The sequence below is a fragment of the Panthera tigris genome, chromosome B3 (genome assembly GCF_018350195.1).
Source record: "Panthera tigris isolate Pti1 chromosome B3, P.tigris_Pti1_mat1.1, whole genome shotgun sequence".
Taxonomy (NCBI): domain Eukaryota; kingdom Metazoa; phylum Chordata; class Mammalia; order Carnivora; family Felidae; genus Panthera; species Panthera tigris.
This window is the reverse complement of record NC_056665.1, coordinates 121,399,174-121,413,245: the sequence shown is the minus strand read 5'-3', so window position 1 is coordinate 121,413,245 and position 14,072 is coordinate 121,399,174. Positions and strand designations below refer to the sequence as shown.

The 14,072-nt window shown below is 55.8% G+C and overlaps 2 protein-coding genes across 7 annotated transcripts in view; one reads left to right on the top strand and one right to left on the bottom strand.

Annotated features, from left to right (window-relative positions):
* Positions 1 to 2,935: 2,935 nt before the first annotated feature.
* On the bottom strand, positions 2,936 to 13,376 carry GSTZ1 (glutathione S-transferase zeta 1). 5 transcript variants are annotated; one of them, XM_042990223.1, is made up of 10 exons: positions 13,282 to 13,376; positions 12,899 to 12,994; positions 9,824 to 9,875; positions 7,875 to 7,942; positions 7,320 to 7,400; positions 6,844 to 6,969; positions 5,667 to 5,745; positions 5,082 to 5,134; positions 4,590 to 4,639; positions 2,936 to 3,784 (listed from the first exon to the last, which is right to left on the bottom strand). In XM_042990223.1, the coding sequence occupies exons 4-10, from the start codon at positions 7,911 to 7,913 to the stop codon at positions 3,658 to 3,660; spliced, it is 555 nt and encodes a 184-aa protein (XP_042846157.1). In that variant the 5' UTR covers positions 7,914 to 7,942; positions 9,824 to 9,875; positions 12,899 to 12,994; positions 13,282 to 13,376; the 3' UTR covers positions 2,936 to 3,657. The 5 variants fall into 5 exon arrangements, with proteins under 5 accessions (XP_042846157.1, XP_042846156.1, XP_042846155.1 ...); XM_042990222.1 differs by having other exon boundaries at positions 12,899 to 12,997; positions 13,282 to 13,358; XM_042990221.1 differs by lacking the exon at positions 13,282 to 13,376 and having other exon boundaries at positions 11,894 to 12,986.
* POMT2 (protein O-mannosyltransferase 2) overlaps positions 13,360 to 14,072 on the top strand; it is a 43,270-nt gene continuing 42,557 nt past the window's right edge. For both annotated transcript variants that reach the window (XM_042990217.1, XM_042990218.1), the window contains exon 1: positions 13,360 to 13,607. In XM_042990217.1, the coding sequence (XP_042846151.1) occupies positions 13,360 to 13,607 (248 nt within the window). The remainder of the gene's footprint in view (positions 13,608 to 14,072) is intronic.

The following is a 14,072-nucleotide window of genomic DNA, read 5'->3' as shown; positions in this document are numbered from 1 at the left end:
GACTCAAAACCACAGGCCCAGAAACCAGACTGCTCTCCTTTCTCGGGCTGTGGTCCTTCGGCAAGGCCAGAGCCTCTGCGCATCCCATCGCCCCTTTCCACACTCCCCTCCTCCATCCCTCAGTTCCCCCTGCACTGGTGGCTCCCCCCTGCTTGCCTTCTCTTGCAGGCCCCCAAATCTCCTCTCCAGTTCCTGCACTTCATCAACAGGCCCGGTACCCTAGCCCGCAGGAGACACCCAGAGTTGTCGTGGGCCCTCGAGAGCTCAGGCACTGTCCTCAGGTCTCGGTGAAGAAGGCAACCATGGTGGTCCCAGCCCCGGTCCTGAGACCAGCCCGTGGTGCTGCCAGCTGTGTGGAGAGATCCCAGGGCTTAGGTTCTGTCTTTCAAATACAAAAATCTCCTTTACAAAAACATCGTGAGGTGGGAAGATAGACGACTGTCCTCCTAAAGCCAGTGCAGCCGAGAGCCACAAAGGTTTAGGCACTTCCTCTGGGTGGTGCAGGTGAAGGATGCGGGGGTGCTGCAAGTACCAGCATGGTCCAGGTGAGTCACCTCGCAGGAGCCCAGAGCGAGTCTCTCTGCCTTAGACACGTTTCTGGTTTTTGTGGAGAAGGTCAGGTTTGTCTGAGTTTGGGGGTGGGGGCTCTGGGGAGAGCCAGATAGAAAGGAGGGCCTCAGAAATGGGACTCCAAGGATGTCTGCTGAGCCTAGAGGAAAAGCCACAAATTCTTCTCTCTCCTCCCTACCCACCCACAGCTGGTATTCACCTTACATTTGACACGTACCAGAAACTTCCTGTTGAATCAGAGGACCAAACTATGGGAACTATGAGAAAAATATGGAAAGTGTGCCACAGATGAGGGATGGTTTCCATGTTTTGACAACAGAGGCTGTATCACCTCTTTACCTGATTGAGATTTCCTTAAAACCCATTAAGCTGTTGCCACCAGTTTTAGGCTGATAGAGTCCCAGGTTAAAAGGGTTAATATCTGGTAGTGTCCAAGAGAAGACCTGAACTGGACTCTTAGAAGTCATCTTGGATCAGACAGACAAGCAGAGAAGCAATGGTGGGTCTGTTGGGTGGTGGAGTTCACATGCCAATTAAATTTCCACCAGTAAGGGGAGGGACAAAAGCTCAGGAAGAGCAAGGGCCATGTCTACCACATTCTCTGTGGCACGGCCACATATCCCTGCTCCCAGCCGGGGTGGGGGGCTGGTGGGAGGGTCACCTGGGAAGGCTCGCTGCAAGCTGGTGGACTGAATGGAGGGAGTGGCAAATCCATTACCAGCTGGAGTAGGACAGCCACCACTTTTCTTCCAGGAAAACCCATTCCCCCCTTCACTGTATCTAATTCTCTCTAGAATCATTCAGGGCAGGAGGAGTGGTCTCAGGTTGTCTGTCTCAGTGCCCTGTCCTGGATGCAGACTCAGTCTAGTTCCCTGCTTTCCCGGAAGTCTCTCTGTTGCCTGGAGATGGGACTGGGAGGAGGAAGGGATGGAGGAACCTGGTAACCTCAGCAGTGTTGGAAATCGGTTCCAATCATCTGGGCTCCCAAGGTGCCTGCTGGCGAGGGGCAGAGCCAGCTGTCCTCTTAATCCCAGGAATGTGGTGGCAGCACCCCGTCTGGCCTTGCCCACAGCTCCTCACCTATCCCACTGTCTCTCCAGAGCCAGGAAGGCTGACTGCCATGGGGCTGTGGCAGCACAGCCTGAAGTGGCCAGCCTCCTTTCCCCAGAGTTCGTTCTGTCTTTAAAATCCACGGGGGCTAGGGGTGCTTGGGTGGCTCAGTCGGTTGAGCGTCCGACTTCAGCTCAGGTCATGATCTCGCGGTCCGTGAGTTTGAGCCCCGCGTCGGGCTTTGGGCTGATGGCTCAGAGCCTGGAGCCTGCTTCCGATTCTGTGTCTCCCTCTCTCTCTGCCCCTCCCCCGTTCATGCTCTGTCTCTGTCTCAAAAATAAATAAATGTTAAAAATAATAAAATTTAAAAAATAAAATAAAATCCACGGGGGCTGTAATCACCTTCAACTTCAAATGTCCAAGTCAGGTGCCAGTCCTGATCCCTGGGCTGAGATTAGTCTCTTGAGTCAAGGTTTTCTGGAGGGAGGCCAGGTGAACTTTACCCAGCCAGGCAAGTCTGGGGTAAGCTGAGGGAAAGATGGTGGCAGGACAGAAGGAACCGCCGAGTCTCCCTTGTCACTGCTGTGTCTCACCTACTGTCCTGTGTTTTCTGGCTCTGCCAGGACAGACACAGCTTGGGAACAAGGGTGGCCCACTTTGGTCAATCGAAAGCCTGGAACCCAAGTTCAGGAAAGAAGAGACCACAAAAGAGATGATGGGAGAACTAGGTACCCTGGGATCAGGGCTGAAGGGACTCAAGGCTGAGAGTGGCGGCTTCCGTTTGAACCAGACACATCGATCTCAGTTCACTGTTTAAACCCTAGCCATGCAGGGGAAATGAAATCTCAGTTACAGGACATAAAAGTCATCTGATTCCACTTCCAGAAGGGACCTCAAGGTGAGCTGTTACCTGGTTGGGGTCCTGAGCCATCCTGATCAGTGGCTGTTCATACTGCCCATGCAGGAGCCTGCCTCCAATTCCCAAGGCCATTCACGACTGGATTTATTTGAAGCGCTTACTCCTGGGACTGATCCGGAGAATGCTGCCCCTGAGGATGTGGGCCAACTTCCCTCTCCATGTTCCAGTCAACACTTAACAGTACCATTCTAGCCCTGGAAACTTAGCTGGTCACAAAATGTCTCTTTCCTAATTTTCCTTAAAAAAAAAAAAAACAAAAATTTTTTTTAATGTTTTATTTCTTTTTGAGGGAAAGACAGCGCAAGTGGGGGAGGGGCAGAGAGACAGGGAGACACAGAATCCGAAGCAGGCTCCAGGCTCTGAGCTGTCAGCACAGAGCCCAACGCGGGGCTCGAACACACAGACCACAAGATCATAACCCAGGCTGAAGTCGGACGCTCAGACAACTGAGCCACCCAGGCGCCCTTCTGCTTTTTCTATCTGTTCTCTTCTGCATCTGGGTCTGGTTCTCTCAGGCAGGCTTTTGAACTTCTTTCTCTCCAGTGCTCTTAAGTGCCAGGGGCCAGGCCTACCACAGGGTGGGCAAGTGGCTGGCTGATTTCCTCTCCTGGCCCAGACACAGGGGGATTCCAGCTAGGAAGAATGTTCATTTTCTGGAAAGCATCTTAACTGAATATAACCTAGAGGCCTGGGCTTCAGTTTAATTACCATATTTCAGTGCGGACATTCTTTGCAGTCAGGTACAGTCTCAGGGAAGGGAAGAGGCGCTCGGGCTTCCTGACCTCTCTCCGGTGAACTTGCGAGGCATTTTAGTCTACACTGTCCCTGCATCTTCATGACTGCCCCATGACATAGGTAATAGGTAATGTTCCTGCCTTCCTCCCTCCCAGCATCCTCTCCCCCACCCTACCCACATTCGACAGACTGTGGGTACTGGAAGCACAAAGAGGTTCGGTGGGAAGGCAGGTCCAGGGCTAGACTTCAAGTTCAAGGGCTAGGAGTTCAAATTTCCTGCTTCTCCAGCTAGGGCTTGGCTGTTTCCAGGCCTGTTCAGCCTACCTAGTTTCTGCTCCTGTACCCCTTTCCTGCCCCCTCACCCACGGGGTACAGCTTGAGGGCTAGGCCCTCAGTTCAGGGGGTGTATCTGGCTGCCGACAGGGGTGAGACACTTGGAAAGCCTCCAAGGCCAGCAGCGTCTTGTTGATGTGGCTGATGGTAGGGTAGGGAGTGAAATCCACCTTGAACCTGTAGCAGAGAAACACCTGTCTCACACCATCTCAACACCAGGTGTGCAGGGGAACGGGCAGACTGCCCTGTGTGCAGCGAGGGAAGCACAGAGGTGGGCTGGATGGGGCCCCTGGAGCTGACCAGAGAAGGACCAGGAAGGTGGCCCTGCCACGTGGGGGCCTTGTTCACAGGCGGCTCTGGGATGGGCGGGTCTCATGCAGTACTGTCTAGCATCTCTGTTGCCTACTGTTCCTATTCCAAGCAATGGCTATTCATCGAGAACCTACTACACATAAGGCACAGTGCTTGGCATTTACATATACAGATAATCTCTCTACCCATATCCTAAGCTTCTCAAGGGCAGCGAATGTGTCATAACTTCTCTGTATCCTGATGGTGCCTGACATGATGCCTTCCAGAGAGACACTCTTTCATGCCTCACTGAAGGGCTGTTGGAGGAAAGCAGAGTAGAGCTCACTGCTGGGCACAGACATACCATGTCGGGGGCAGCAGGCTCTTGCGGGAGGTTTCTTCTAGGGGTGGCCCCCAGGTGAGCCACCTCCTCTTAGGAGCAGGGGCTATACGGGATTGTATGAGCTAAGACGGGCATGGTCGGGGGCGCTCCCCTGATTTCTTCTGCCTGTCTCCTCCAGGCCACAGTGGCTGGTGTGGCCTGGCACACGGGGCTCCCTGGCCAGCTGGAGGGAGTCTCCGCATGAGATGCTTCCTCGGTAGATGAAGTTGGGGCCTGACGGGGGGAGGAGGCTGGGCATTTAGAGGGGAGGAGCCAGGTGGGAGAGGGTGGGCAGTGGGGCTCTCTTACCTTTCAGCGTTTGCCACCTGAGGCACTAAGCAGAGATCAGCCATGGACACCTGAAAGAGGGTCGGGTGGGTTTGCATCAGGGTGTGTGCCCCGGACTCACAGGCTGGGCTGGCTGTGTCCACGGGGTGCCAGCCCTTGACATTTCCCTTCTGCTCCTGGGTCTTCCACCCCATCCCCACTGCCCCATCCTCCTCCTCTTCTCCCCCATCTGTCCCTAGAGCATGTGTCTCCCAGGCCAGGATCATTGTCCTGACAACCGACTCTGTGGGGGGCCAGAAAAGGTTTGATGGTCTCAGTGGATCTTAGCGTGCTTGTTAAAAACCACCATCATAGGCACTTCCCTTGGGCACCCAGCAGGGAGGAGATGCCTCAGGATGAGGTGAGGGGCCCTGAAACCACCCCAACCCTATGCCTTCTCCAGAATCTCTCTCGCCTGCTCTGGCCCCAGGGTGGAGGGAGAAGGCCGCTGTAGGAAGGCCTGGGAGAGCTTACCTCGTCTCCCACACAGTACTTCCCTGCTGTGCTCCGCAGGATCTGCTCCAGAGCTGTGGGGAGGCCACATGAATCTTACTCGGGGCACAGACTGGGCCTTGGCCCCCATAGTTCTGAAATGGGCAGCTGAGTGACAGGCTGGGGCATGTGTGTTGGAGGGAATGTGACAACCAGATCTGGAGAGAGTTGCCAGGGATGTGGAGGCAGATGATGTTTCCCCAGGCTCCTCCAGCCCAGCGGCCGTTCCCTCCCCAAGAAGGGACAAGACCGGCCACTGGCCGAGGTAGCAGCTCTCACACGATGGGCTGGTGCTTTGCTAGCCTTCGTTTCCTGGCTGGGGCAGGCAGTGAAGCAGAGGTTGGGCCATCCAGCTCCAAAGGGCTGTGGGCCTCAGGTACCAGAGGTTGAGGCCAGGTTTGGACGCTATCCAGTCCCACTTCCTCCTTGGCTCTGCCCCCCTACCCTCACCCATGCCATTGTCAGACCAAAGAGCCTGGGAAGCTGTTTCAGATGCCCACGGCCCTAGGCACGAGAGCTGTGTCATTGAGAGGTCACCCTGGGATGGCTCCAGGAGTAAGGACTCACCGTTAAAGCCAGAAGTGATGACCTTCTGGGCCCAGGTCAGCTGGTTCTCCTGTCCCACTTGGTTCAGGACAGACAGGTTCTATGCAACCAAAGATGATAATCTGTGACTGGCTTTGGGAACCGCCTGGGCCTGCCAAGCCCCCTCAGGGAAGCTCAGTTCCCTTTCTGCCCCAGGTTGTCCATCTGTCCCCTCCTGGGCTCCATGAATCCCCTCTTCCCATCTGGGCACTGAGGGTGGATGGTGGCTGGGACGGAGAGTGATCCCAGCAGCCACCTTCTCAGGTTTCCCCAGTGCCCCCTGTTGTCTGGAAGCTTGTGACCCTGGCAGAGGTGTGGAAGGGTGGGGGCACAGGACGCGGCCATGACCTGAGGCCTGTCTCCCCTGCAACCAGTCTCCCTTATGTGGCCCCTTGTGAGGAGAGGGGGGGTGCAACATGAGAGGTGGATGGGGGAGAAGCATAGATGTCTTTCAGGAGATTTGGACCCTTGTTCCATCCTTACACCCCTGGAGCCATTTCACTTCTGGGCTTCAGTTTCCTCATCTATAAAATGGGGCTATCTGTCTGCTCCAATCTCCTTGTTACAAACAACAAGGTAACATGGGGATGAGGGCACAGGTACAGTCAGGGGTCCTGGGCCCTGGCCCCTGCTCTGCCATTCTTAGTTGAGTGACTCTGCAAAGTCCCTCCACCTTTCTGGGGCTACTTCCTCATTTAAGCCAGGGGTTAGCACAGATGAATTGCTTTAATACTTACTTTTTAGCAGGGAAAATTTTAAAAGATAAAAATCTCTCGAGACTCCCAATCTATGCTACAGAACAGATGAGAGGGAGGCCGTTCTGGTTAAAGGTGGGGAGGGGTCTGGCTCTGCAGCACTCAGCCTCTCCCCTGCCACCTGGCCCCTCCTCTCCTTGGGAACCTCTGGGCTGTCCTTGGAAACCTGGGGCTTCTGAGAATGCGGCTGGGGGCCCCGCAGGGCAGGTGATTTCTGGGATCCCTTGCCCCTCTGCCACGTGGTCTGGGTCTAAGCCCCTGAGGAGCCCTCCTGTCCTCCTGCCGCCCCCACTCCCAAGCTGGGTACCCCACTATGAGGCCCCACACCCAGTGTGCCTCTGAAGGTAAGAGCGTGTGAGGGGAGGCATATGAGAGGCGTGCAGGGTGCGAGTCCAGAGCCACACCTGCAGGGGCTGGATGCCGCTGGCGATGAGATCGGAAATCATGCGCACGAGGGCTCTCTTCTTCGGGTCCTGAGGCAGGAGTCGTGGAGTGGGCCGAGTCTCCTCCAGGTACTCAATGATGGCCAGCTGTTGGGAGGGGAGCAGCGAGACACTGGGACCGGAGAGCCGCAGACCCCTGGACCAGAGTGACGGGGCCAGCAAACTCCTCCTCGCCCTCCTCAGCTGGAGCCCGCGAGGCTGACACTCCCCCAGGGAAGAGCTCTTTGTGGCTCCCTGTCCTGCAGAACTTGGTCCCCATATGCTCGAGTCTCCCGTCACTTCCCCAAACAACCAGCCGAGCTCCCTCCCTCTGCCAGGAACTTATCATGTCCCTACTAAGGCCTAGGCGCTTGGCCACACACAAGCAAAGAAGAGCTGTGAGGTCCTCTTGTTCAAGGCACCCCTCTTGCAAGGGGCCTCCCAGGCCCTGCACTCACTGACTGGCAAATGGTGATGCCATCGATCTTCAGGGCCGGCACCTGCTTCATGGGATTCAGTGCCTGGAATTCTTCAGAGAACTGTGGAGACAAGGACCTGATGGACGAGGTGGCCTGGACTGGGCACACAGGAAGACCCCAGGCTTGCGGCCCACCTGCACTCTCCTCCCCTGGGCAAGGCCTGAGGGATCCAGGCAGTATTCCAAAATCCACTGGCTGCTGAACTACAGGATTCATCCCAATGGCCTGGCTGTGTGTGTCCCCTTGTACCTCACACTGTGGTCACCAAGGTACATCCAGATGGCCCAGCAAGGGGCAAGGACCCCCATTCGCCACTCACCCTCCTGGGGTCAGGCACCGAGAGGCCAGGCTGTGGCACAGAGCCTGGAACCGGGGCTCTTCCCATGACTCCTCATGCTGCACAGCTTGTCACCCCGTCCCTCCAGGGAGAGCCAGCAGGTTCACCTCTTGGGGGGAAGAAGTCTACACCCTCTTCTGGGTCCCTCTACCAGACCTCCAACTCTCACATGGGTGGTCCAGGGGCGGCCTCCTCACCTGCTGGCCTCTATCCTTTATGAGGTTGATGGGGATCATCTCATAGTCGATGCTTTTCAAGGCCAGAGCTACGAGAGACAGCAGAGTCAGGGGACAGCTTCTGGCTATACTTCCAAGGGCTACGTGAGGTTCCAGAAGGAGTCTTCTTTTTCCAGGCAGCTAGGTGACCGAGGCGCAACTTGGCCCTGTCCTCATCTCTCCAGCTTCCCTGGTCACTACCCACTCTCCTCCCTCAGGTCTCTGAGGCTCTTCTTGCCCCCAAACTCTCAGGGCCATCCTCTCCATACCCGCACAGGGTCCCCGCACCCAAGTGGTGCCTACAGGCGTGTGCCCTGGCACCCTGGGATCTCCTGGAGGGCCTCAGGGAAGTGTTCTGGTCACCTCTGTCCCTTCCAGGGCCTTGAACAGTGGCAAGCAGGGCTTATTTGTTGGAGACCTGCAATTATTCTCTCATGAAGGTGTCCAAGGGCCCAGGGCAGGTGCTCAAGTGACCACAAAGTGCATACACAAGCAGATGACACTCTCCAGAGAAGTCCCTTTCTCATCCATTTTCTCTGTTCTCAGAGCTGATTACTACCCATTCCAAGCAGGGCACCAGGGCTCTTTAGTGGCCTCACAGTATCTGCTATGACTCCCAGTGACCAGATTTCCTCTCTGTGCCCTTTGATAATTTCCCCTGGCAAAGTGAGGGTAAACACTGGGCCAGCCTAGTGAAGACTGTGTGTGTGTGTGTGTGTGTGTGTGTGTGTGTGCGCATGTGCCCTGAAATATGGTGATGGCTAGTCTTGGGCAAAGGCAAAGGAGCGAGGGGTGGGGATGAGACGTGTCACGGTCTGAAGAGAGACTGGGAGGCATGGGGCTCTTCCTCAGCGCTGGTCAGCCCCACTCTGGACAAAGTGGCTGCTGGGGCCAGGAGGGAGAGGTCATTGCACATGGGTCCTGTGGCTCCTGTCTGGCCCAGCTAGGGCAGAGGTTCTGGGCCCAGGGGAGGTGCCTGGAGAGATTGTGTCCTTTGGCACCCCAGTGCGCTTGCCTACTGATTGTAGCAACTGCCAACTGACTGTGGGGCGGGGGAGGGTCATGGCAGATGGCTTCCCAGTTAGGGCCAGACTACCGGAGGCAGACTGCTTGGGTTCAGATTTCATCACATTCATTTGCTAGCTGTGCAGCCTTGGGCAAGAAACCTAATGAGCCCCTGTGCCTTGGTTTCCTCATCTGACAGTAGAGTAGTTAAGAACACGGACTCTGGAGGCAGACTAGCTGTTCAAATTCCAGCTCTGCCTCTTACTAGCTACCTAGTCTTGGGCAAGTTATTTAATGTCCCCGTGCCTCAGTTTCCTCACCTGTACAATGAAGGCAACAATAATCCCTCCCTCCTAGGGTTGCCCAGGTTTAAATGGAATCATGCACATAAAAACATCCAGCACGGTTTTCCCGCAGTATGAGCTGGGACTATGATCTTTGCCACGGGCTGTGCTGAGCTGAGGGAGGGACGGGTCAAGCTGGGACTAAACCAGAGGCCCTGGTTTCTGCTTCCTTGAAGCCTCTGGGGTTGACACTGGCCACTTCCGTTTAATTGCCAGATCAAATAAGATAAGAACTGAGAAAGGCCAGCTGTTCCCTGCCAGTTACCAAGCACCTCTGGGTTTTGTGAGCCTGCTTTAAGTGTGGTTGCTAAGTGGCTTTGGAGAGCAGGGTGGGAGAGGTGGCAGGTCCAAGGGAAAAAACAACCCACCTTCCTGCCACCCCCACTCTCCTCTTTTTGGCACTTCCTAGGTGGAGGTGCCATTCAAGGTGCAGGTGCTAAAGTCTCCAGGGCATTGGGGACACTGGTTGCTGGGGGTGGTGCCCTGTCTGACAGAATACCCCTCTGTCCCAGGCCAGCTCTCCACGCAGGGCTCTCTCTACCTCCATCCCCCCCAGGCTCTTGGTGGGAGCACAGTTCTTACCGATTCGAACTCTCCATGAGCAGGAGCTCCGGAAATAGGAGTACAGGATGGGCTGAGGAGAGACAGCATGAAGATACATGTTAACCCATGCTCGTGGGGGTTCTCAGCCCCAGAAGCCCGCTGGTGAGGCAACGGCCCTCAGCCGGGGGGCTCCAAGTCAGCAGGCCTCCTCTCCCGGGCCCGTGTCTGCAACTCAGGCCAGACTCCGAGCTCTCTGGGTCAGAGGCCTTGGGAGTCAGGTGGGGTCCCTCAGCTCCAAACTGTGCTATCGTGCATCCCTGAGGTCCAAGGGGCCCCCGATAGGGCAGCCAGCCTGCACATGTCTTCCTTACCTTGCCAGACTCAGTCATGGTGTTGTGGTGACCCTTGGCCTCTCAAGGAATGTCCCCTCTCCCAGAGCTGCAGAGCAGGGGGAGGAACCCTGAAGGGGTGGATCCCATGAGCCAATGGGGAAGCTGGGCTAGATAGGCTTCCGGGGAAACTTTGACTCTGGTCAGAAAGGACATCTCTTTCCAACTTGTGGGAAGTTTTTTATGTTCCCGGTGGAGCCAGATTTGGTGTCTTGGGCAGACAAGGTGGCCTGGTTTTGGAAGCAGTAATTCATGTAGTGTGGTGCACTGGATGCTGGCATACCTAGGGTCTGGTTCCAGTGCAGGAACTAGCTCTGCGTGACCTTGGGCAGATCCCTGCCTTCTCTATTCTCTAGTCTTTTCTCTCTCATCTGTAAAATGAGGGGTTGCTGTAAGATGATAGCATAATTCCTTCCAGCAGCGACAGAAAGACCAGGAATTCTAGTTCTTTCATGCTGCAGTGCCCGTCTCTCTCAACCCACCACCCACCCACCAGTCCTTCAGGATCTCAGCTGGTCTCATAAGAATAGCTGGGGGATACGCCCATGGACTCCAAAGCTAAGGTCACAAAAGGAGAGCCTATAGTGTATTGTGTTTGGTCTACTTATATTTAAAAATGTTTCAGGGTGCCTGAGTAGCTCAGTCAGTTAAGGTCTGACTTTGGCTCAGGTCATGATCTCGCGGTTTGTGGGTTCGAGCCCCTCACTGGGCTGTGTGCTGACTGCTCAGAGCCTGGAGTCCGCTTTGGATTCTGTGTCTCCCTCTCTCTCTGCCCCTCCTCCACTTGCACTCTCTCTGTCTAAAATAAACATTAAAAAAATTAAAAATGTTTCTACTTGGTTGCCAACATTGAAAAATCAGGATGTTTCGTATATAAGTCCTATTGTCTGTTTTTTCTTAAAAAGATCTGGAGACCGTGGACTCGGATTCCTGAGTAGCAACAATTGATTGGAGACAATTACTGGCCTCCTTCAGTCAGGGCATGCCCTCTCTGGTCTGCCATGTTCCCTACCTGGCCCTCTTCTCTCATTTTTGTTACCCTGGAGGAGGCACCTGGAGGAGGCTGAGTGTGTGTGTGATCTCTCCTCTAAAGTTTAAAAGACTCAAAGTTCATTTCTCTCGTCCTTCTTGGGCAGTCAGCATTTCAAAGCAGGGCCCAGGACTAGTAATTAGTTAGCACTCACGAATCTCCAGGCGGACACGTGTGTATCCATATGGATGAGGGAGAACACAACGGGATTTCTAGATCACCCCTGACTACCATCCCTTTGACTACAGACATTTCCCCCAAGTTCCCTCTCCCTTCTGCACCCCCGAGCACACCAAACTGCTCTGTGGTCCTGCCTTCACCCTCCGTGAACTATCAACTCTGTCTTCTAGAGAGGGCCCAATCCTCTCTAGACTACATCCCTGAACTATCAACCGGGACTTCCCAGGTTGGTTTCTGAGCCTGGGAGTTCCAGCCGGTACTGGAGGCACCTTTTGTGGGGAAAGTAAAGATGGCTCTGGTGCAGAGGGCAGGTGATAGACCGCAGGTGTCTTTGGAAGCAGAGGAACTAGGTGGCCACAACTAGATGAACCCTATTCAGAGGTACATCCCTTTCCGGAACTGGTCAGGCTGGAGGGGCTCCTGGGGCCAAGAGGCAGGGGCTGCAGGTGAGGGCCGGGACCACTAGAGAGCCTCAGACATTAGCTTAGAATCCTTAACGAAATGTCTTACCTAATTACTGAATGTTACATCTTCACCTGTGCTGAGGGTGACCACAGAGTCACTGTGAATGCCACTGCCCTCAGGTTTCCTACTTATGGGCCATCAGGAAACGTAGCAGAGAGCAGTTTCTGCTTTTCCTCTTACCAATGATAATTGCATCAACTACCCTGTGTTCCCTTGTGCACTCGTAGAGCTAGATTTTAAGCCCAAGTGAAGAATTAATTCATCTCATCACTACCCCTGGAGGAACTTTGTTCCCAATTCAAATCTGGATTCTGACGAGTCTAGCAGATTTTATTTTGAAACCATTTCTCACGCATGTTTTGAGAGAACGACTCCTAAAATCCCATTTGTGAGTGGGAGAGCTATACATTATTACGGGGATGCTGTATCCCATCTGACATGCCCGCTACCTTCCTTGGTGGTTCTCAAACTTGAATAAGACTTTAAAAGTTCATCGGGGGCGCTTATTAAACATGCAGATTCTCGGGCCCCTTCCCCCAGAGGTGACACCGTGGCTCTGGGCCAAGCGGGGAGGCGCTCCCCAGGTGCTGGCAATGACTTAAAGCGTCCAGGTGCTCTCTCATAAAGCAAACCACCCGGGAAGGCCCTAGGTTAAGTGTTAGGACCCGTCGGGCCGACCGGCTGGGAAAGACCACACGGGGCTGTACGGAAGAGGGAAGCAGGGGACAACCTGCAGCAGGAAAACCTAGCTGAGAGAACGGTAAGAGGCAGGTGGAGCGCGAGGGTACAGCGACTCCACAGCGCCCCGCACAGTCCACCAACCCCCGCCGCCTCGGGCCCGATCCTCTCTAGACTACAGGCCCCAAGCGGGCAACAAGAAGCTGGCAGCGCGCAGGCGCAGAGCGGCGCCCGTGCGGCGCTCTGCATGCCGGGAGCGTGCGTTGTCCAAGTTCACCTTCAGCCCTTTCCCTCCAGGGTTTCTCAGTGTTTCTAAGTAGTTTCCCTCTCCCTGGATCCGTGGCACAGACCTTCCCCGCTTGCATCTCGCACCTCGGGCCACTCCTCTTCCAGGCCCGGAGACTTCGCGCCTGGGACTCTCTGACTTGTCGACGGCTGCGGTCCCGTGAGACCCCGACACGTCAGAACCTGCTGTGGTAAAGCTAGGGGTTGGACTAGAATGATCTTTAAGGTCTCGTCTGGCTCGCCCCGCCCTGCCGCCACGCCCCCACTCCCGGAGCTGCTGGGAGTTGCAGTTCCTTGAGCTCGTTTTCTCCCTGGCCGGCCCGCCGGGCCCGCGCGGTCCGTCATGCTCTGCGCCACTAGCCGCCTCTTAGCGGCCCGGACGGCGACCGCACTCCCTGCCCAGAGGCCGGGGCCCCGGGGCCCGCTGCCGGCGCAGGGAACTACATTTCCCAGGGCACCCCGAGCTGGACCTGGATGACTTCTTGACCGGGCGGCTCGCAAGACCGAGCGTGCCGGTGGGCCGGAGGGCGATCCTGAGGAGGGGCAGGATGCCACCAGCGGTGGGCGGAGGCCCGGCAGGGTCCGAGCTGCGTCCCCGGCGGGGCCGTTGTGGGCCCCAGACTGCTAGGGTTGTGGGCCCGGACGAGACCGCCAAGCCTGCAGCGCGGAGCCCCAAACGGGCTGGTTGGGGCTCGCGGCACTTCGAGGCAGCCGGCCGGTGGGCCCTGCTGGCCCTGGTCACGCTGCTGTCCTTCGCCACCCGTTTCCACCGTCTGGACGAGCCGCCGCACGTCTGGTGAGTGACAGGAGGGACTTGGCGGGTCCCATGGCAACCGGGTGGGAGGGGTGCGCCCTCTGATTGGCCCGGGGGCACGAAGGGGGCGGGAATCACAGGAGGAGGGGCGGGGCTGCGCTGGAGTGGGAAACAGGTTTCTGGAGGTTGCTTTTGGCCAGGCGCAGTCTCTGTGAGAGAAGTCTTTTTTGCTCTGGCAGTGGGATTTGTTTTGGCAGTGGGATTCCTTAAGATCCGATAAAGCGGTCTTTCAGATTGTGGCTTTTAAAGGTGCTTTGAACTTTCAAGGAGGATTGGAAATTCTTAGTATAGAATTCCCTAAAGCCTGAGTTCCTAATCTGCAGGATTTCCAGGCATCATGGGAGGCAAAAATCATCCTGGGGAGAGGGGACGACAATTTGTGTGTCCAGGGATGATGACAGGGGTCTCAGGAAGCAGGTCTGGGGCCCTTTTGTGAGGAGAGACATG